The sequence below is a fragment of the Leucoraja erinacea genome, chromosome 7, assembly GCF_028641065.1.
Source record: "Leucoraja erinacea ecotype New England chromosome 7, Leri_hhj_1, whole genome shotgun sequence".
NCBI lineage: Eukaryota > Metazoa > Chordata > Chondrichthyes > Rajiformes > Rajidae > Leucoraja > Leucoraja erinaceus.
Window position 1 is genome coordinate 45,598,063 of NC_073383.1, and position 24,524 is coordinate 45,622,586.

Here is a 24,524-nt window from a genome sequence, read left to right on the forward strand (position 1 = left end):
AATTCTAACCACTCAAGTCAAGTCGACAGGGTCATAGAGTCAGACAAACACACAAAATTATAAACTAGACATAAAATTCTGCAAGACGTAAATTTTGTTGTCACACTGAGGTAAGGAATCCTGAATAGCTTATTACACTTCAAATACAAGGTGCTGTAGATGCTGGAAATCTGAAATGAAACAGAAAAACTAATCAGGTCAGGCAGCACCTGGTGAGATGGCATTGACCAGAAACATTAAGCACGACATCTCCTCTACATAAGCTGCCTGACCCGCTGAGAAGTTCCATCCTTTTTCTGCTCTACCTCTACGACACTGTCCAGTCACATTGATGTAAATAGCAAGTGGGAAGCATACCCATACCTGCAATACTGCACTCTGAACAGTCAGGGGGTTTCAAACAAATAAATATAACACCATTCAGCCCTTCATTCCTGCTCTGCTATTGAAGATGAATGTGGCTGATCAATCACCCTGGTGGCAAAGTGGCCACATTCCCGTCCTAACTTCAAATCCCTTGGCATTAGCAAGATTACACAGTGGTGCAGCTCTTAGCCTCTCTCCCTTAGCGAAGCAGTGGCCTGGGTTCGACCCTGACCTCCAGGACTGTCCATGTGGTGTTTCCACAACCTCTATGACCACCTGGGTTTCCTCCGGGTGCTTCAGTTTCCTCCACATCCCAAAGATGTGTGGATTGGGAAGTTAACTGGACACTGTAACTTGTCCCTAACATGTAGGATCCAGAACTCAGAGTGACTGAGTATTCAAAGCCCCTTGGATAGAGAATTCTAAAGGTTATCCACCCTGAAATTTCACCTCACCTTTGTCTCTAATTGCCAACCAAACTGGGATAAACACCAGAGAGTTACAAGAAACTGCAGACGCTGATATATTGAGTAAAAAACAAAGTGCTGGAGTAACTCCACAGGTCTGGCAAAATCTGTGGAAAGAATGACAGGCACATTTCAAGTCTGAACTCTTCCCCAAAATGTTGCCTGTCCATTCCTACCACCGATGCTACTTGATTCACTGGGTTACTCAAGCACTTTGGCTTTCAGCAGAAATACCAACAGCATCTATTCCATCCAGCCCTGTCAAAACTTTGTATGTTTCAGTGAGCTCTCATCTCAGTCTTCTAAATTTAAGAGAGTGTAGGCTCAGTTTGCTTAATCCCAGCCCTCGTGGCAACCCCCCACCTCAGGGATTAACTGGATTAACCACAGTTGCCCTGTCTCTATCACAAGTATATCCTTCCTTCAGTAGGATGACCAGTCAGTATTCCAGATGTGGCCTTAACAGGGTTCGGTATAATTGGAACAAGATATCACTATTCTCATACTCAAATCCTCCTGAAATATAGGCCAACCATTTGCCTTCCTAATTGGTTATTAAACTTCAGTAATTCATGTGCATGATCAGCCAATCCCTCTGAACACAGACACCTTACGATTTCTCGCCTTTTTGTATTTAAAATGGAGATTAATATATTCCTATTCTGCATGGCTCTTATTGTTTTAAGTTCACATACTACGTATTTCTTTCATAAGAATATGAACCCATTGACTTTTATTTTCCATTGCACCCATTGACTTTTATCTCGATTCCCTTATTTTCCAAGAATCTATCAGTCTCCGTGTTGAATATATGTCAGTGTGCTTCCACTTACAAACCCCTTTAATACATTCCGCTGTGAACAGGAGTTTCATGATTAATGCCCAGCAACATAACAAGATAGTTATGAAGGCAAGTAACCAAAAACTTGAGACACAAATGTTTTCAACAGTGTCTTAGAGGGGAAAAGAGATGGAAGCGCAGAGGTCTTGGCAGAGAACGGTAGAAGTGGTGGACATTGGTGATCATGGTATGACTGCCAATAGCAGACCAATTAAGGCGTGTTTAAGAGGTATGTGGTGGAGGATTTGCCTTGAGGTTGTACAAAATCAAAAAGGTGGAGAGATGATACAGTGGGAAAGGGAGACAAGAGCAAGGATGAAAGGTTTAGAAACGTTATGCTCCTTTATCAAGGAAAAATATAGATAAATTAACACACAGGAGACAATGACTTGGCAACTGAAGTCTTCAGGGAAAGACAGTCCAAAAAGATTTCAAAGATGACCTATCATGAGAAAACCATTCCATGTAAACTGCAAATCAGTCGGTTCCACCTTCATCTTCAATAACCTCTGCGCTGTTTGTGAAGAGATATCATCTCACCCAAAATTTTTTTACTTAAGTCCACACGCGTGTTACTGCTGGAAATTGAGGACATCAATGGTTCATAGCCTCATGACACCACTGTGTCAATAAGACATCTGTGAAGCTTAGCGTTTTAGCACTTATTCCACAATACATGGTAACTTTAATGTCGGGTATTAATATTGTACAACTTAGTCATCATAGATGTTAATTCATAAGGTCATAATAGGAGTAGAATTAGGCCATTCGGCCTATAAGTCTACTTCATCATTCAACCATGGCTGATGTATCTCTCCCTCCTAACCCCATTCTCCTGCCTTCTCCGCATAACCTCTGACACCTGTACTAATCAAAATTCTATCTATCTCTGCCTTAAAAATATCCACTGACTTGGCCTCCACAGCCTTCTGCGGCAAAGAATTCCACAGATTCACCACCCTCTGACTAAAGAAATTTATCTCCATCTCCTCCCTAAAAGAACGTCCTATAAATCTGAGGCTATGACCTCTAGTCCTAGACTCTCCCACTAGTGGAAACATCCTCTCCACATCCACTCTATCCAAGTCTTTCACTATTCTGCATGTTTCAATGAGGTCCCCCCTCGTTTTTCTAAACTCCAGCGAGTACAGGCCAGGTGCCGACAAACACTCATCATAAGTTAACGTACTCATTCCTCTATCTTGCACAACTGGGAATCTATTGCTGATACTTATTATTGTTGCCACATTTAAAAAGAGGTTATATCTTGCAACATTACAAAAAAGTGTTTGTCATTTGTATAAAGCAACTTGAATAAAAATCTAAACCCAGTAGTGTGAGAATGTGGGTTAATCAGTAGTAATCTTAACACAGCACCTTGGCTATTACAAAAGTGTCCTGAAAGTGAGAGAATTGCATCAGCGGATATGCATTCTGCAGCACCGTGCACTGAATCCTACATCAAGTATAGCTGGATTTGCATGGTAGAGAAGCAACTTGTAACGTCAATCCCTCTGGAAATAGCAACTTTATTCCTGATTTATACGGGCATTTCTCTAGATTCTGGCTTTGTCATCAAATAGGTGACTAACTCCCAACAGATTGCCTTCACAACATAAATACCCAATCTAAGATTTTAAGATACCCATCACTAAAAAGTTGTGTTTATGCTTATTGACAGCTTCCTTGATGCCAGGAGGCTCAGATAACAATCAGTCACTTGTATGAATGGACTGGGAGCTCAGCATCAAATTGAGAGACTTTTTGCTGCAGTCCATTGGAAGGCAGCAAAACAGATTCCTCGTGCCTATAGAGAGAGTGTACGTTTCCTTTTTGATACTGAAGCACCGAACAAAAAAGGGGCATTAGTTGCAGATTAATGCATCAAGCTTCAATACATTACATTCAATACATCATTGTTACCCTTTTTGGCAGCAAATGGCACATTACAGGGGCATAATCATACTCTGTCTTGTTTGAAGGGACGCAATGAGTGGGAGATGAGAACCACCACCCCACTCCCCCCAAAAAGGGGGGGGATGGGGGGACACCTCTAATTCAGTGATGAGTTACAGTGCCCTCCATAATGTTTGGGATCGACCCATCAGTTATTTATTTGCCTCTGTACTCCACAACTTTGAGATTCGTAATAGAAAATATCATGTGGTTAAAGTGCACATTGTCAGATTTTAATTAAGGCCATTTTTATACATTTTGGTTTCACCATGTCTAAATTACAGTAGTGTTTATAGTCCCCCCCCATTTCAGGGAACCATCATGTTTGGGATGCAGCAATGTAATGTAAATGAAAGTAGTCATGTTTAAGTATTTTGTTGCATATTCTTTGCATGCAATGACTGCTTGAAGTCTGCGATTCATGGACATCGCCAGTTGCTTGGTGTCTTCCTGGTAATGCTCTGCCAGGCCTGTATTGCAGCCATCTTTAGCTTATGCTTGTTTTAGGGGCTAGTCCCCTTCAGTTTTCTCTTCAGCATATAAAAGGCATGCTCAATTGGGTTCAGATCGGGTGAATGATTTGGCCACTCAAGAATTGATAATTTTTAAGCTTTGAAAAACTACTTTATTGCTTTAGCAGTATGTTTGGGATCATTGTCTTGCTGTAGAATGAACCACCGGCCATTGAGCTTTGAGGCATTTGTTTGAACTTGAGCTGATAGGATGTGACTATACACTTCAGAATTCATTATGCTATTACCATCAGCAGTTGTATCATCAATGACGATAAGTGAGCCAGTACCTTCAGCAGCCACACATGCCCAGGCCATAACACCCCCACCACCGTGTTTCACAGATTAGGTGGTATGCTTTGGATCTTGGGTAGTTCCTTCTCTCCTCCATACTTTGCTCTTGCCATGACTCTGATAGAAGTTAATCTTTGTCTCATCTGTCCACAAGACCCTTTTCCAGAACTGTGGTTGATCTTTTAAGTACTTCTTGGCAAACTGTATCCCGGCCATCCTATTTTTGCGGCTAATCAGTGGTTTGCATCTTGCAGTGCAGCCTCTGTATTTCTGTTCATGAAGTCTTCTGCGGACAGTGGTCATTGACAAATCCACACCTGACTCCTGAAGAGTGTTTCTGATCTGTCGGCAGGTGTTTGGGGATTTTTCTTTATTATAGAGATAATTCTTCTGCCATCAGCTGTGGAGGTCTTCCTTGGCCTGCCAGTCCCTTTGCGATTAGTAAGCTCACCGGTGCTCTCATTCTTCTTAATGATGTTCCAAACAGTTGATTTTGGTAAGCCTGTTTGGCTGATGTCTCTTTTATTCTTGTTTCTCAGTCTCATAATGGCTTCTTTGACTTTCATTGGTATAACTTTGGTCCTCATGTTGATAAACAGCAATAAAAGTTTCCAAAAGTGATGGAAAGACTGGAGGAAAGACTAGGTGCTGAGAGCTCTCTGACACCTGCATTAAGGAGGCAATTAAACACACCTGAACAATTACAAATGCCTGTGAAGCCATGTGTCCCAAACATACCCCTGAAATGGGGGTACTATGTATAAACACTGCCGTAATTTCTACATGGTGAAACCAAAATGTATTAAGATGGCTTTAATTAAAATCTGACAATGTGCACTTTAACCACATGTGTTTTTTTTTAATGGAAATCTCAAATTGTGGAGCATATAGGCAAATAAATAAATGATGGGTCTTTGTCCGAAACATTATGGAGGGCACTGTATTTGTAACTGGGATATTGCTGGGGTAAAGTGCATAATTTTAAAATACACAAATTACTGAAGAGACTCGCAAAACATTCAGTTCATGAATATCATAGTCTCTCAAACCTGCATCACATTGAACGTTTGCCTTTGACATAAGCAATAACCTGAAAGCAATTATTAGGTCCTCCGTGAAATATTATCTTTTAAAAGATGGTTAATCCGTTTGATCCACATTGCTTTCCATCTTCGGCAGATAAACTGAAACAGCATCATTCAGCCTTCTGCACCAAATAATATACTAGAACTTGTGTTCTCCAGGATGCTCTCTCACAGACTCCAGCTACTCTTAAGCAATGTGTACATCTTGACTGCATTGGACACAAACAACCTTGTTTGCAAGAAAATATTAAAACAAACAGCATGCTGCAAAATGGGAGTTGCTCTATGTCTCTGCACTTATCTTTGTCACTTCTTTGGCCCCTTCGCTGATGGTCTCTTACTGCACTCTCTGTCAGTGTCATGTTCTGCTCCATACAGTTTAACTTTTGGGATCCTTTGCTTACTTTCCTAAATGTACGACAAACTCTCTACCTGCACGAACTCACTCCATTATCTTCTACAAGCCAATACTGGCTCTTCTCGATTACCTTGCAAGTGACATGCTCTGTTCCACACTATGCTCCACTTACTGGCCTATCCAATCTTTACAACTCACCGTTCACCACATATCTCCTCTTTCAAGCACATTTGCCTCACATTGTTCTCCTTTGTTTATTTCATTATTTATTTCCACTCTCCCCGAGGTAACAGACTGATTATCTCTAAATTGTCTCTATCCATTTCCCACACCAAAGGCCCCCCCGATTACTGTGACAGCAGGTTGGACTGCTTTCTGCAGTGCAGGAGATCACAGTAAACCTTGCAATACAACTCAGTGCAATACAGACTCTCCCAAGGGAGCAGGTTATAAATGGCCTGCATACTGATGTCAATAGAATTGCACTTGGAAGCTCAGTGGACTGATGTGAAAAGTGAGGGCATCTTTTTGCCTTTGAAAGATACCTGGCATTTGTAACTGTACAGGGATCCTGTGAAAGGCAAACGCACTGGTAGCCAGACACACACAAACACACACACATGCGCGCACAGCTGTGATCACATAAACAGACTTCCCATCTGCCATCAGCCATTTCCATGTCACCTTCTTTGAGCTCATTTGTACTTCATTAACTGCCATTGACTTAACAAGATTTATGCAAATGAGACCACAGGAACTTGCCAACTCCCACTGCAGTCAAGTGATTATGTATGTACAATTCTCCTGCTATGAAAAATTAATAAATGACAAGCCCAGTCAAGACAAAGCAGACACACTTGTGATTCCCCCGCCTCTCCTTCACTTTTAAAACATTTTCACACTTCTTCGGCAAACATTAAGTTTACGTTATATTGAAATTAATCAGTCTTGCACTAATTTATTTGAATGCAGCTGTCAGTTCAGTGAATAAATACTTTAATTAATCAATCTATCGCATTATACGACAGAAATTTACAATTGAAATAATTAGATAAATAACTGTACAGAGGCTGCATGACATGTTTCACATCTCAGCTTCTATACATACATTGAAAATGACGCACCACACTAATTAGTTAGTGCAAAAATCAAAGCTAGCCAATGCATGGTGCTGGCCCATTAATCTCATATAGATTGTCAAAGAGTTTCCTGATAATTAACTGTAAGTGACACTTTTGAAAGGCTGGGGTAAAATTGGTCTCACTCTCCCTGCTTCTATGTGGAAGCCATCACGGGAGATAGGACCTGGAGTAACAATGCAACAGAAGCACAGGGCCACAGGAAATTAACATCATATACAGCATGGACAGTTGGGAAAGTCTGTAATTATTCACTGTTATGATGATGATTCTAAAAAGTTCAATATTCCCTGTCATGGTTAATTGATGTCCTGCACTCCTTAATTAGTTTCACAGGTAATCATTATTATTTCCACTATATATCTCCCGCTTACATTCCAATCCATTGACTGCTGCCAAGGACAAGAAATATTCGGATAATGCAACATCCGATTGTTTGCAACTGCTGACAGTTCAGCAACTGGCTCACAGATTTGTCCAAAGTGCAATCTGGGAGTTCAGATTGCGAGTGAAGTGTGTACCACGAGTCAGAATGCTCTGCTTAAACTCAATGAGTTCACCGGGACATTTATTATACTACTGTGCAACATGCAAGGCAGGTAAAACTGTGTGTGTGTGTGTGTGTGTGTGTGTGTGTGTATTATAGGAGTAACGGCCAATAGTCCGGAAAATCCTCTGTACGGTGTCAGATTATCGAAAATCACTGCCCAGTACTCTCTTTGCTAAAGCACTTGACTTCTCAAGTAAATAAAAGCCTTTTACTACTTCCTAATTATGCATCATTCTGTGTTCCTCCCAGTTAAAATTTAGCCATATTCAGCCTGTGATCCGTTATCCACCATTCAAACATCTGGAGACAGCCAAAATGATGAACATAATTGGTTATTTTTTTATGTAAATTATCCAGCTGTCTTCCGTACAAGATATAGTTAGGACATTGAGTTTACTACCAAAGTAGGCGACATTGAGAGATAGATGTACAAAGTTTGGCAGTTAATGAATTACTACTTTGAAAAAAATTCAGAAATGTTCAGTTCTTTTTGAACCTGTGGAATTCATTGTGAAAAACAAAACTCTCACTGTGCTCTCTCTGTATTTTATTCAGGGAAGAAACTCAGCATGAGTCCATATGCAAGGCCAAAATAAACTTAGAATGTCACACAACTTTTTATTTCATTTTTAAAATATAAGTAAAATCAGAGAGGATATTTCCATATAGCCAGCATACAATCATGAAAGTATCTCCTGTGCTCGACTGCATGCACAATATTGAGACAAAGAACACACTCTCATCTGTTAAAAGCAAGTTTCTTCAGCTCTAATATTAAAGCAAATAAAGTTTTCTTTAAGTTAATTTGCACATTACAAGATTATGTTCTGCTAAACCCTCTCCAATGGAAATCTGCAAACAAGAACAAATAGTCAGTGTCCAGGCCATGGCTTATCTGTGCTAATTGCCTTTGCTTTGGGAATGGAGAAAGTCGTGTTCAGATGTCCTCCTGCAAACTGGGCCAAATCAAACGACATGCAAGATCACAAGAAATCTGTACAGGGGCTGGATTCAGGCTCTTGCCTGTTCAGTGCTGATCATAGCACTCCAACAAAGCTGGCCTTTGAAACAGCCAAAGCTGGATGCACTCCATATGCATATAGGGTCTGCAGATTTCAATTAATTAGGCCCAGTTCTTAACACTTCCCACTGCGTGGTGACCATCTTACTCTAATGATTTTACTTTCGCGCATTTAGGGCCTGGCTAATTGATGTCAAGTGTGCGACTTCTGTATTAACAAAATGGAAAGCATCAAACAAACAGAGAAACAAGAGGTGAGACAGTGTCAAAACTGTGGTGTTCAAAGCTTCTAATTAAAACAAGTGGTGGGGGGAAGGGAGAAGCAGCACCTTACCTGTTTAATTGGAATTGCTCTGCCACTTCCAATACTGTCTGCCCTGGTGTCCAGACTTTTCTTCTCTTTGTCTAGATCACTTCCTTTTCGAGACTAGAAGACAGAAAATGCCCCTTGTAATGTAGTACAGATTCAGATAGCAAGAAACAATGTGAATTGAGAGCTCTAGACTATGAATTTTATCTCAGATTAACACAAATTCATTTCACTTGCACTTTATGTGCAATGTGACGAATAAAACCGTATTGTATTGTTTTGTATTGTATTGTAATTTCATCCACTTTATTATTCAATCTTAAAAATGCTAAACTACACAAGAAAGAGGGCCAGCGTTTAAATTCTTTGAATTATTAGCTTAACAAACACTTTGATTTTTAGCTTTCATAGATTGAAAGGGGTATTAAACTGTGAAGAGTGAGTAAGCTTTAAACTAGTGGTTCCTATATTTTCATCTGTGCCAAAAATTGATCAAACATTTGGACTTGCCATATTTTAAGACAGCATAAACTAATTGATAATTCCATCAAAATTAATTGAGTTTTCAAACCATTTTATTTTGGCTTTGCAGCTTATTAATCTCAAAAATAAAGCATGAAATAAAACACTCACAATGAATATTATGATGCGCCGAATGCCCCTTGCATGCTGAAACATGCACAACAACCGCAAGTCTACACATCTACCATTTCAACAATTTTTGCCGCAAATTCCATACTTCCAAAATTTGGATCCCCTCATGGCCAGGTTTCATTCCATTGGAGCCCAATTTTGGTCCGTGGCCTGAACTTGGGAACTAGAGCTTTAAACCTATGTTAAATACCAAAGTCAAGGAACTAGTATTGTTACAGAACGCAACTAACAGAGGGTTGTGCTGATACAGAGTGTATGTTGCTTCAATATGCAATGAAGAGTCGTAACCAAGATGATGTTGAGTACGTGTATGTTTGCAAAGCACCAATCCAAATTCCATTTTTCCTGATCTGCTTTCTGTAAAATACCCTCAGCAAACACTTCCTTGAGCGCCCAGTGACAAAGACATGACTGTTGCTGGGTCAATGCAAGTTGGACCAACCTTTCAATTTCAGTTTAGTTTATTGTCATGTGTACCGAGCGAGGTACAGTGAAAAGCTTTTGTTGCGTGCTAACCCGTCAGCGTAAAGCATTACATGATCAAGCCATTTACAGCAAACAGATACATGATAAGTCGTCTGGGTTGGGCACCATCTTGGATCATCTCCTCCTGCAATTGTCACCCTGGAACTAGTCAAATCCTTAGAGGCTGGGGAAGGACCATGGTTGGAGGTCCAGTCCAAGAAATAACGTTCTAACTTGGTGACAAAGATGACAAAAAAGGTGTGCAACTGTTTCCAGGACAGTGAAGGGACTGGGGAAAGCTAGGGACCAGGAAAGGTAGCCTGATCAAAGTTACATAATTCCCCCAAAACAAAAACATGTCAATGATTTTCAGTATGTCAATGGTGTATTTACATTTTAAATAGGCAAACATAACTGATTGTTTCTCTCTGAAACTGACCACATTGTTATTACTCTGTCATTGTGACTTGAAGGATTGGTTGAGAGTTATTATTTATCCACAGTTGACACCCACACACAGTAAGGGAGTCCGTCTGAGTGGCAGTGTCTGCACTAATATACCGACGGAGTAATCATTGTTCAACTATTATGTTCTCTTGGTCAACACGTTTTATTCATGGATCTCTCAGTCACCTCAACTCCTCAACTTCACAATGATGATTTGTCCACCTAGATTCACACAGGCGGATATCCTTTGCAGATTCATTGAAAATTCAAAAGGCTGAAGCACAGACAGAATAAAACTTCACATATCATTATAACGGCCATAAAATCCTCACCATGAAAAATACTTCTCTACCACACCTGATGCTTTGTTGTGCATTTCATTTCTATTTTACCACAGTGCCATTCATTTGCATGAAATATATAGGTTTACCATTCTTTGATCATATCCTGGAATTCACATAATGTTCAACCCTTAAAATGCAGATGTGACCACACAGCAAAATAAACTAATCGTTTCAAATTAGTCTTTAAATTTTACTTCAATTAGTGAGGGGAAGTTAAATTCCCCTCTAATTTAAGTACATACCAGTGTAATTCAAGCTACAACAGTGTAAATTTACTACATTGGTTTTGGCAGTGAATTATGACTTGTGTGTTAAATGCTGTAATGTGTTGGAACTATAACATTAATTTTGCTTGTTAAATTACCTGAATTTCGTTTGTCAAGTTTTCAGTAGATGTTAAATGCTCATTTATATATTTTTCTACAATCCTCTCCATTAAGGACAGGCTATTTTCAACATTCACGCTCTAAGATCAGATATTAAAATGGGCAGCAAATATTAATGTGTCCGTGGGGAAGTGTTGACTGTGTTCCGTGTTTCACACAGTGCTGACTGTTCTGCAGCTGAGCGAGGGCACCTGCTGGCAGATACGCTGAACTGCAGCAGTACCACAAACCACAATTTTGTTTGAAGCAAGTCTTAAAAAACAGAGAATCATGGAAATACTTATTCAAGTTCCAGTGATAAAGTCAAAGGGTAAGTTAATATTTTGGATACAAGACTTATGCTATTTTTAACTGTACACTTAATGTAGGTAAATCAAAATGCAATGCCTGGCGAAGGTGAGACACAAGAGACTGTATACAGATGCTGGAATCTGGAGCAATAAATAATCTGCTGAGCAACGTCTGTGAAGAGAAATGCATATTAATGTTTCAGGTCAGGTCCCTTCACCAGTCCAGATGAGTAACGTTGACTGTCCATTTCCCTCCACGGATGCTGCTCAACCCACTGAGTTCCTCCAGCAGATTGTTTGTTGCTTCTGGTAAAGTTGGCCACGTGCAACGTGATGAAATGGACCAGGAAATTGCTGTGGCGAGGGATGGGCACTTTACCGCAATTTAAGGTTATGCACAGGTAGAGTTGCACAAGCAGATTGCTGGAATATCACCCAATAATCCTTCTGTGTGGCAAGGCATTTTACCTTAACAGTTTTATGACTAAAGACAAGTGCCCAACCCTAAATACTGAAGAGAAGCAAGTCATTCAGTGAGGTTTGATGGTCATACAATTGCAGCTGGTCTTAAAGTCAATTCAATAAATTGGCGAGGTGAAGTAATTTGGTATTTTGTCTCATTGTCCGTCGGCATCATCTGTACACGTAAACATACAAATCAGGAGCATGGTATGTGCTTCCTTATGCCTGCTTCCCCAATTAATAGGATTGAGGATGATGTAATTGCTGGCCTCACCTCTGCAATCCTATCAATCTGTGGTAACCTTTAATTCCCTTGCTGATCAATAATCTATCTACCTCTGCCTTGAAGACTTTTCTTCTACTGTCCTTTGAGACAGTCCACAAGACTCGAGCTTCAAAGAGAAAAAAACACCACCTTAACTTTCTTAGATTGGCAGCTCATTATTTTTAAACACTGAGCCCTTGTTCTACATTCTCAACCAAGATGAAACACCCTCCGCATGCCCACCTGGCCAAGAGCCCTCAAAAGTCATTCAACCATTAACTTCCCAGGAAACAAAAATAATTAACTACCCAAGAGTGAACAAACCAAGAATTGCATTTTGTTCCTTGTATTAATGGTTAAATAAATTGGAAAGCATTTTATTTTAATGGTTACCCGAGTTCCATTTCAAAACCATTTATTTATTTATTCAAAGCACAGCCATGTATTGAGGTGAATACTTACAGCAAAAATATTAGAACGACGTTTAGACTGTTTTCGAACTGGAGTTGGTGTGTTTGATGTCTGAGGGATGTCGATTCGTAGTTCCTTTTGACTTGTGCTAGGTGTGGAAGGGACAGAAGAGGAGTAATCGCTTAAACTCCCTCCACCGTTACTTGTCTACAATACAGAGAAGAAAACAATTAAGGATAAGGGGGAAATCCTTTAGGACCGAGATGAGAAAAACATTTTTCACACAGAGAGTGGTGAATCTCTGGAACTCTCTGCCACAGAAGGTAGTTGAGGCCAGTTCATTGGCTATATTTACGAAGGAGTTAGATGTGGCCCTTGTGGCTATAGGGATCAGGGGGTATGGAGAGAAGGCAGGTACAGGATACTGAGTTGGATGATCAGCCATGATCATATTGAATTGCGGTGCAGGCTCGAAGGGCCGAATGGCCTACTCCTGCACCTATTTTCTATGTTTCTATGTTCTGTATGGGTTTAGGAAGTAAGTTGTCCTGTATGGGTTAAGGAAGTTGTCTTGGATGGTTTAAGATGCATACTAGTGTACCTCTGTACACAAGCCATGCCACTCTGGAACAATGTTAGCTGCTGGATGTCTGAGCATGTCAGTGGGACCCATTGCATTGAAACCCAGGAGAGGATGCTGATCGCAGTGGACATGGTATATGTGTCTCATCCTAGAGAATACGGTCAATATCTCGAGAAACACTTCCCACATCCTCAACCACTTACCTGACTGACGTGAACAGCGGAGACTTGTGCAGAGCAGACTGAAGAGTGGCTTGGAGAATTGGGCAAAGATTTGCAGGGTCCAATGGAGAGTTGCTGCTTCTTCCGTGTAGCTACTATTTTTTGGGCAACTGTTGCAACAAGGAAGAAAATGAAAAGAAAAATAGATATTAAGCATGTCTGTTTCAGTTCACAGTAATAAGATCAGAGATTAGAGCAGAATATGCAGGCTGGCAATGGAAAGTTGGAGGCAGTGTTGCATGCATAAGACTTGAAACCATCATCTCTCTCTCACCGAGTGCATGTGGAAGATCCCATAATATGATGCAAAGAAAAAGAGAGGTGGACGTCCCAGTCAATAATCAAATTTCATTCTTCAATTATTATCAACAAATAATTTTGGTTGTTATCACATTGTTCTTTGGAACATAGAACAGAAAATGGCACAGCCCAGGAACAGGCCCTTTGAGCCAACATGTCTGTACCAACCATGATGTCAATCTAACTAATCCCTCCTGCACGTACATGGTGGTAATTGTTCTCTGCCGGTTCATGTATCTGTCAAAGTTCCTCTAATATGTTACTATTGTATGTTTCTCCCACTTCCCCTGGCAGAACCTACCAGGCACCTGCCACTCTATAAAAAATAACTTGCCTTGCATATCCCCTATAATTCCTCCCTCTTACCTTAAAGCTATGCTTTATTACATTAAGGGTTATTATATTAAGGGTTTGGACACACTAGAGGCAGGAAACATGTTCCCGATGTTGGGGGAAGTTCAGAACCAGGGGCCACAGTTTAAGAATAAGGGGTAAGCCATTTAGAACGGAGACGAGGAAACACTTTTTCACACAGAGAGTTGTGAGTCTGTGGAATTCTCTGCCTCAGAGGGCGGTGGAGGCCGGTTCAAGAGAGAGCTAGATAGGGCTCTTAAAGATAGCGGTCAGGGGATGTGGGGAGAAGGCAGGAACGGGGTACTGATTGGGGATGATCAGCCATGATCAAATTGAATGGTGGTGCTGGCTCGAAGGGCCGAATGGCCTACTCCTGCACCTATTGTCTATTGTCTATGCCCTTGAGTAAAGACTGACCATTTACTCTATCTCCATTTACTCTATCTATGCCACTCATAGTTTTATATACTTCTGTCAGGTTGCCTCTCAGCCTCTGAAGTTCCAGAGAAAACAATCCAAGTTTGTCCACCCTCTTCTTTTGGCTAATATTCTCCAATAAAACATTAACCTAGTGACACACGACATTTTCATGACACACAAAACCAAGCCAAATGGCCACTACACTGTGCTCTTTGAAAAGTCTCCCCACCTTTCTTATAATGTGTGACAACTGGAGCTTGGTGGCAAATCTGTGCAAACTGGCTGGTGTGTGTATCCTACATCTAAGAGTCATAACACATGAACAAGATCTCTTTGACTGTAAAGTGCTTCAGCTCGTGAGATGTACCATAGAAATGCAATTGTACCTGCTCAGAATATTTCAACACATTACTTGAAATGAAAGATTGTGAAAGCAAATATGCCTTCGATTGTGTAAACCTGGATAAATACAAGTTGCTATTTTACTTGGAGCTTCAATTAGTTTATCCAATTGGATTGGAAACTAATCTGGAAAAGTACTGGATTCTGAATTTAACTGAGAACATTGAAGAACTGAAGACATTGAATCACAGATGTTCGACGACAAGATTTTGCAGAGGAAAGTACAGTATTTGGATTCTTACACAGAATGAGCATTTTAAAGCAGCTTTAAATAGTAATAGGTTTTAATTGTTTTTTTTTGTTTTAAGATAGTTAGCACAGTGATAACAAAGATAGTTAAGTAGTAATAGGTTTTAATTGTATTTTTGTTTTAAGATAGTTAACTCGTATGTTGCAAAACATAATTGCCTAATAAAGTATTATTGTGACTGTGATTGTGACACAGCTCATAACGCTATTCCTTCCCAGTATCGGAGATCCAGGTTCATGCCTGACTTTGGGTGCTGGCTGTGTGGAGTTTGCACGATTTCCCTGTGACTGCATGGGTTTTCCAGGTACTCCGATTCCGTCCCACATCCCAAAGATGTATGGGCTAGTTGGTTAATTGGTTGCTGTAACTTACCTTAAGTGTGTGGATGAATGGTGGAATCTGAGGGAGTTGAAGGAGAATGTGGGAGAATAAAAATTGAGATTGCTGGGATTGGTATACATGGGTGGTTGATGTTTGGCTTTGACTAAGTAGACTATATGCATTGTTTGTGTGCTGCAACTCACTATAACTCTTAATAATTTGTTATTGTTTTTTAATTGTTTTGAATGCTTGAAACATTCAGATCCATTGACAATCAGTCACTCACTGACATGACTTTGTGGGGAAAGTTCACTTTATGGTCCTCTCCCTCTGTGACCCCCACCACCCAAACTGATGACACACAGGGTCTCACTGTGGACCTTGGGCTTCACTGCAAAACATTGTCTGGCTTTGCCTGCTGAAAGGATTGCCCGAGGGAGGCTTGGATTTATTCTGGATTTCAATATAACATGTTCCTTAACCCCTGTCGCGTGGTAAAGGTTCGGGTCCTTTTCTCGTATCTATTTATGTGGCTCGATGTCAAATTTTCATTCCTGGGATTTATTGCCGTGTTAAATGCAGATTGGTATTTCTAGTGATTGGATTCGCCCTTTGCAGGATATATAGTATCCAAGCTCAAATTATATAGGTCATTCATTCATTCATCCATTCATTCATTCATAGCCCTTAGATTCTTTTTTTAAATTCTCTACTGTTAAATCAATAGAGTATGCTGTGGCATGCAATCTACAGTAATGGGATATGAAAACAGAAAATGTTGGAAACGCACAGCTGGTCAGGCAGTGTCTGTGGGGAGGAAAACAGTTAATGTTTCAGATGAAAGATACTTCATCAAGATTGGGTAAGCTAAAAAACAACAGATCTTGGTAGCACAGAAGGTGGAGGGAGGGGATGGATAGATCAATGATATGAGGAGATTACAATATGTAGCTAAAGAGAAATTAAGGTCATATCAAGCTTCGTTGTCCATGACAAACTTGTTTTAAAACTAACTTGCTTTTCTATTTTCCCAGTTCTGACGCATGACCCGGACCTGAAATGTTAGCCGTTTCTTATTCCACAGATGCTGCCCGGCATGCTGAGTGTTTCTAGCATTTTCGGGTTTCACTACAGAATTCCTACATCTGCTGTTTTTTTTAATTTCACTGACAAATGCAAGGGATTCCCATTCTCAATTTCAGACAACCTCAACTTGACACCTTTGCACTAAAACACTCCAGCTTTTTGATTTCTCAATTAGTGGAAAAGGGTGCACCAGTGTAAAGCAGTTGAAAAATCTGACAATTGCAGGACTAAACCATGTCGTCAACAATCGAGGCAGTTTTTGTGCCGACTCTGGGACTTTCAATATACTGCAGTTCATCATGTTCAAAAGGATAACTAGGAGTTTTCCCCATTCCAATGATTTCATTCCTCAAAAAGGCAGCCAACATTATCAGATACCCACACCATGCTGGCCTTGCACTCAATTCACCACTGCCATCGGGAAGAAGGTACAGGAGCCTGAAAACCGTAATGTCCAGGTTCAGGAACAGCTTCTTCCCTACAGCCATCAGGCTATACAACCTCATATAGGCTCTGAACTACAATAGACTATTATTATTATTATTATTGTTGCACTGTTCTGTTTGTTTTTTGAGTATGTGTGTAAGAGTATGTGCATGTATACACACACACAGGGCTTTACTTTTCTCTCTCTCGTTTGTCATATCATATTGCATATTCTGTTGTGCTGCAGCAAGTAAGAATTTCATTGTTCTGGGACATATGACAATAAAACACTCTTGACTCATGTTGAATCAACAGCATGTAAAAAGCAATTTTGACTTATTTTGAAACGAACAACAAAATATATCACGCATAATGTCATTCTGCAGGGTATACAGAGAATGGAGCGAGTCCAGAATATGCGGAGATTGGGAGCAATAAGGAGAGTATGGGGAGAAAGTCATTTGGAAAGTTGAATGCAAGCTGTTAGGCATGCCTTGCCAAGCTTTGAGTTCTATTGGACAACCTTACATCAAGCAAGAGACTGACCTACAAACTGGCACCACAGTCACTCATCTTGCATAAGGTCAGATTTACATTTCTGTGTCCATGAATTTCTTCAGTCGAAACTGCCAGCTAAAAATCTGCTCGCACTCTTTCAAGTTTACCGAGGCAAATCAATTAGTCTCACCATTGATTACAGCTCAGGACACAGGCAACAAATATTTCAACAGACAATCTCAATACTGTTGTCACCATGGAATCATTTATTTATTGATTAAACAAAGATATCAAGAGACCAACAAATCCCATTAAGAAAGGAACTGATGAATGACAGGAGAGGGAAAAAAAAGTTCCCTGCTTTTTGTCCTTGTTGTACCTTCCTTTCCATCAGTGCTTTTTAGAAAAAAGATATGGAGGCTTTGGTGACGGTGCAGAGATTTATTTACCAGAATGCAAGATCAGACCAATGCTGCCTGGATTAGAGGATATTAGGTATAAGGAGAGGTTGGACAGACTTTTTAGGCCAGCTTACTTTATTGTCACGTGTACTGAGATACAGTGAAAAGCTTTTGTTGTGTGCTATCCAGTAAGTGGAAAGACTATACATGATTGCCATAGAGCCATCCACAGTGTACAGATACATGATTAGGAGAGACCTGATAGAACTTTATAAAATTATGAGAGACACAGATATTTGACTCTGGGAAATGTAATTAGTTTATCTGATTAGATAGGAAACTAATCTAGAAAAGTACTGGATTCTGAATGAAACTGACTCCTAGGATGGACCTGAAGAACATTCAGTAAACAGTCAGAATCTTTTTCCAAGACAAAAATGTCAAAGACTAGTGGCATAAAGATGAAAGGGGCATAGTTTAAAGATGTGCTGAGCAAGATTATTTTTGCATAGAGATTGGTGGGTGCCTGGAACGAGCTGCCATGGGTGGTGGCAGAAGCAGATGCAATAGGGGGTTTAAGAGGCCTTCAGATAGGCATGCAGATATGCAGAAAATGGAGGGATATGGTTCATGCGTAGGCAGAGAGATTGGTTTAATTTGACATCATGTTCAGCAGAGATATTATGGGCCAAAAAGCCTTTTTCCGTTCTACGTTCATGGACTAAACAACGGCCGAACCTTTGATAAGATTGCATGAAACGTGGCCACAAAAATTAAATAATGGCGTTTAACTTTTTAAAGGTGCCAGTATGCCAAATTAACATGTATTGTCACACAAACTCTGCTTTCCATCATGCCAGTTTTCATTTCATTTCATCAAGCAAATTCCCCCCAGCTCGCATTATGTTACAGCAACACCCACCATAGCTGAGTAGATTCAGCCACATTCCTGGCATTTATTCATTGAGTACGCACGTTGTGTATTTGACGCCAGGTTTCCTTTATTTTGACTTTCCTGAGCAGACCTCCCAATCTCTGCAATCATCCCAGGCTGCCAATGAGATCCACAACTCTCTACATCATCGCCTGTATCTCTCGTTTCCCTTATCTCTAAACAGTCTAAAGAAGGGTCTCGACCCAAAACGTCACCCATCCCTTCCCTCCAGAGATGCTGCATGTCCCGCTGAGTTACTCCAGCTTTTTCTGTCTATCTTCGGTTTAAACCAGCATCTGCAGTTCCTTCCTACCCAAGAAATACTGTGGGTTCAGCAAGGCTGCCACCTGGTGGGAACTCCTGCTCATTGCAACCCCTGCATTTGTTCCTTCCCACCACTGGGATGTCATTAGGTACACTGGTACTGTGACATTAATATAATCCATTCTGTCACCAGGTAGTTTGATTGGGGCTTTGCCTGTTGTTTGGGTGAGATCACTGGTTTGCTTGAACTTTAAACAACTTTAAAGCCACTAGAGACCGCTGGAATCTGAAACAACGAAAAAGAGTTGCAAGAGGAGCTCAAGTGTGTTAGAGGGGTCATCACTCGACCATTTCTCTCCATGTAACTTTGTCGGTCCATTTCCATCCACGGGTGCTGCTTGACCCACTGAGTAATTCTGGCAGCTCTGCTTTCTATATTTTAAGAAACATGGCTGGCAAAAGAATGGGATGTTATGTTTGATATGCATGATCTGCACAATATATTTTTAGTGCAATGCCCTGCAAATGATTGGGTTAGACTAAACATCTTCCCACTTTCAACAGCTGGAGGATAAGATGTATTTAAAGGGAGAGAATGGAAATTATTTCTGATGGGCAGCAGATGAACAGGCTGATAAAGACTTTGGATGACTTCAGAACATGATCAAAAGTCATTTCTAAATCCTTTGCTCTTTTAAGCAGACATCCCACATTTACTACTGCCCATTCAAACGTTATTCATTTTATTTATTTTATCCACATGAAAATTGTAACTGAGGCTAGCTACTGTAAATGGATGAACTCTTTGAATGCAGACAATCTAATTGGTTTTCACTGTGACCTGCTGCTTCACCAATGACACATGCATGGACGCTATGAAGCTGAGCAAGGTTTACCTGTGCATTTACCAGCACTTACTGCCTCTTCTACCTGACAGCCTGGTACTGCAGTTAGGTGGACACTGAAGAACAGGGACTGGAGGCCTGAATTGAATTCTCAATGAAACTCAGTCCTCCGGTGCCCAACTTCTCCTCCCTGTGCTGTTCAAAGCCGCCCTGTGGGTCTCATCCCTCTACTTCAAATTTCTTCTCTTGCAAGGCAATGCTTTACAGCTTATTCACTTCACAAAGTGTCCTCGAGAGATACAGTATGTAGACCCACCTTCCACCAAGTTCAGACCAACCATCCACCACCTTTTAACACTAATCTTACCTTAATCTCATTTTATTCTACCACATTCGTATCAACCCCTGCCAGATTCCACCACTCACCCACACACTGGGGAGATTTACAGCAACCATTAATGTACCAACCTGCACGCCCTTAGGATGCGGGAGGAAATCCATGCAACAGGGAAAGCTTATAAACTCCACGCAGACAGCACCAGGGGTCAGGTTTGAACCCGGGTCTCTGGGGCTGATGCATCGGCTCTACTAACTGTGTCGCCTCTACAGTCTGACTAACAATTCACTACAGTAATATCTCTCTCCCATCCTGGTCCCTCTTCTGTTATACAATCATGAGCTATTCCTGCAGAAATGCAATGTGAAACAATGTGACATTGTGATGGGAAGGTTTCCATCTATATATTTTTGTGTGTGTGTGTGTGTGTGTGTGTGTGTGTGTGTGTGTGTGTGTGTGTGTGTGTGTGTGTGTGTGTGTGTGTGTGTTGTGTGTGTGTGTGTGCTACATAGTAGCGTGTGTGTGTCTTTGTGTGTGTGATGTCTGTCACTGCAAATCTTTTTCAGATTCTTACTCACGTCCGGTCAACGCCATAATCAGCTTCCCTTCAGATTTGATGCTATATTTCACGTTATTAATGATTAGGAAGTTTTTTAAAAAGCCTTTGAAAATAATAACTACTTCTGAGAAACAGTCTTCCAGCAGCTTCCAGTGATGATTTCTCATTACCATCTTACAGTCCACCAATCACAATGGCATCTCATTTACATAGACTGCCGAGTCCAACAATTACATCACAATGGGACCTGCCCATGAAGTCTTCAAGCCCACACCGTTGCCAATGGTAACGGCAGCCAAGACTACACAAATTTTACCCACAGCCCACTCCCCACAGAATTTTGGCGATTCCCCTCTCTGGCATTGGTGGCCCAATCATTAAGCAGCAGCATCACCATTAGCAGAATCACAGGGATTGGTTCCACGGAGCGCCGACGCTGACACCGACGCCAACTCAAAAGTCGAGTCCATTGATTGGCTCCGTTAAGCGCCGACCAAACCCCCCCCCACCCACATGAGAATGATTGATAGGCTCCAGGAAGCGCCGACGCCGACCCAAAAGTTGAATCCATTCATTCGCTCTGGGAAGAGCCGACAGCCCCCCTCCCCCTCCTAAGTGGGAAGGATTGATTGACTTCATGGAGCGCCGACGGGTTGCGTTGGGGGACCAGGCCTCCTGTAGGGGCTATGGGTAAGTGGTGAAATATTGCATTGAGGGAACGGGTGAGTGGTGGAAACGGGTTGCGTTGGGGGAACGGGGTGAGTGGTGGATTATTGCGTTAGGGGACAGGGCCCAACGGGTCCCACTTGATCTAGTTATCACTAATCCTCGGCCTCATAAGTAGTTTCTCAAATGTACTCCTGCTGTGTTTATATACCTTGGAGTTACATTTCTCAAAGTGATATTTCCAATTCTCCCATCTTCAAGAACGCAGAGAGTGAAAGAAACACAAGACCGTACCCGGTTTATGTTTCCAAGGATTCTGAAAAGAATTATTTGTAGCTGCCTTATATCTTGGAATTTATTGAATCGTAGAGTTGTGCTGCACAAAAATAGGTCCTTTGGCCAAATGAAATCTACAAAACTTCCCAAAAGACATTCAGTTTTCCTTGTCACCAGCAATATGTATGGATAGCCAAGAGTCTTCCTTTCATCCCTCACCTGCTTCCTCAATGCACCAACAGGTCATCTCAATCCGAAATTACAGGAACAGGGGATTCGAAATGGAATGAGGGACGCAATTAATATTGTCATGCTGAGCATTAATTTTCTCCCGAGCAAAACAGCTTATAATTGCTGCTGGTGGTGCACTGCTCCACAAAAAGTGATCTCAAAAGATATAGCGGTGAAACCCATTTGTTATTCAAGCAAGTCTTTTTCCACTTACTATTTCCTTCAATCTCTAAACTATTTCTCAATCTGTCTGCACATGAATCCCTGAACTCTTAATTGTTCCAAAACTTTTCACAATTCAGTGAATTAGCCTTACTTGCACCACCGTTCCAGCAGGTGTGGAAGCTGCTGCTCAATGACCTTGCTAATGTTCCAAGAACGCCCAGGCTTTTCAATATTCACTCAAGAATAATCGGCAGAATGCCCCCAAGCATCTCTCCCCACGATGGCTTGTGGCTTGCTTCTGTTTTGAATGTTACATGCAGTTTACCAAACAGAAATGTGCTGCTTGGTACAGCAGGTTTGTCCCAATGTTTATGCTTTTTACAAGGCCTCCCTTCAGTGATGGCCATATCTTTCTCTTCCTTTCTCAACTTACATCTCTTCCTCTTAAAAGAGACATTCCCCCCACTATTAAATCTAGATGACAGTTACATATTCTCGGGACTGAATATGGACTGGAGGAGTCCCTCCAGAATTTTATTTGCTGGATTTGGTGATGATTATTCTTTGTGGTGTTGAACATCAAACCTGGAAGAAGGTTAGAGCTACATCAGCTTTCTATCAATCCTGACGACTTACGTCAGAATTCTATCAGTCAAGGCAACATCAATTCCCTCTTTAAATGACGCAACTTTCAAGTTAACATTTGAGGAGATTTCAAAAGCATATATAGGTACAACACGAGAAGTTTACAAAAGCAATAGGGAGGAAGTAGGGAGGAAGGATTTCCGAGCTCGACATGTATCAAGATGCATGAGTCCAGACTGGAAACTGACAGACATGAGGTATGTTGCAGCAATGACCAACATCTCATGATCTCACCGCCCCTGAAGATCGTGTTGCCTTGATCCCTGTACACTGTGCCACAGGCAGAGAGACAACTCAACATTGAAAACATAACCAAGGAAGTTTGTGCAATGAATGGTAGGTGGGTGGGTTGTAACTTTGTATTGGATGTTAGGGAGTGGACTGGGGTTGTATAGTGGGTGATGAAGGGTGGGTTGGAGATATGTAGTTGACAGAAGGGGGTGGGGTGGAGTAGTGCGGTGGTGGGTGGTGGTGTGTGGACTGGGTGGTGTAGTGGCAGACATTGGGTGGTCTAATACTCGGACAGTTTTGGAATTATTGCTCGTGAGGTCGATACATGTCTTCTCTAAAGAAGTAAGTAAACCAGAAGAGTTATCAGCAGTCTGGTAGTTTTATGATACCTTTTAATGGTGCTGCCTTTTTATTGCAGATTAACCAAATTTAAGTTTCCCACCAGTTGTGAATTGTGTTCAGGTCATTAGACCAACTCAATTTTTATTTGAGTAACTTTAACAGCTTTCTGACCGTACTTGTTCGTTTGTTGGGGATGAATATTAGTCAGGACCCAATGTAATGACTCCTGTTCCAGGCATCAACTCCTGGACATCTGCGAGACCAAGCGCAGGTTCGGTGATCGTTTCGCCGAACACCACCGCTCAGTCCGCCTTATCCAACCTGATCTCCCGGTTGCTCAGCACTTTAACTCCCCCTCCAATTCCCAATCTGACCTTTCTGTCCTGGGCTTCTTCCATTGTCAGAGTGAGGCCCAGCGCAAATTGGAGGAATATCACCTCATATTTTGCTTGGGTAGCTTACACCCCAGCGGTATGAACATTGACTTCTCTAACTTCAAGTAACCCTTGCTTTCCCTCTCTCTCCATCCCCTCCCCCTTCCCAGTTCTCCGACCAGTCTTATTGGTTCAGACTACATTCTATCTCTGTCCTGCCCACTCCCCTGACATCAGTCTGAAGAAGGGTCTTGACCTGAAATGTCACTCATTCCTTCTCTCCAGAGATGCTGCCTGTCCCACTGAGTTACTCCAGCATTTTGTGTCTACCCAATGTGATGACTCCTGTTCTTCGACACTTTCCATACAACCATTTATTTCCATTTGAGACGGCCGTAGGTTTATCGTCTTGCTGTAAAGGCTGTGCTTGTGACAATGCAGCGTGTAGCACTGCCTCGGTTCTCGCCTGGTGTTGGTATTGGCATATTATTGTCACATGTACCAAGATGGACCGAAAAACTTGTTTTATGTGCTATTGAGGCACATCATGTCACACACAGTACATTACGTAGTACAAAAAGAGACAATAAATTGAGTGCAGAATAAAGTTTTAGTTACTGGGAAAGTGCAGATTTTGAAAAAGTGCAAGGTACACAATGAGGTAGATTGAAAAATTGGGATTTCATCCCTAAGGTTGGGAATGTCAGCTGAAGTTTCCTTGCTCAAGAGTCAAAATTGACATACTTCATTCAGCTATTAAAGAAACTGAC

General features: G+C 41.3%; 1 protein-coding gene across 6 annotated transcripts in view; it reads right to left on the bottom strand.

The window, feature by feature from the left end:
- agap1 (ArfGAP with GTPase domain, ankyrin repeat and PH domain 1) overlaps positions 1–24,524 on the bottom strand; it is a 566,650-nt gene that overhangs the window by 252,794 nt on the left and 289,332 nt on the right. For all 6 annotated transcript variants that reach the window (XM_055638440.1, XM_055638441.1, XM_055638443.1 and 3 more), the window contains exons 7-9: positions 13,410–13,537; positions 12,675–12,830; positions 8,924–9,016 (exon numbers count right to left, since the gene is read on the bottom strand). In XM_055638440.1, coding sequence (XP_055494415.1) covers positions 8,924–9,016; positions 12,675–12,830; positions 13,410–13,537 — 377 coding nt within the window. The remainder of the gene's footprint in view (positions 1–8,923; positions 9,017–12,674; positions 12,831–13,409; positions 13,538–24,524) is intronic.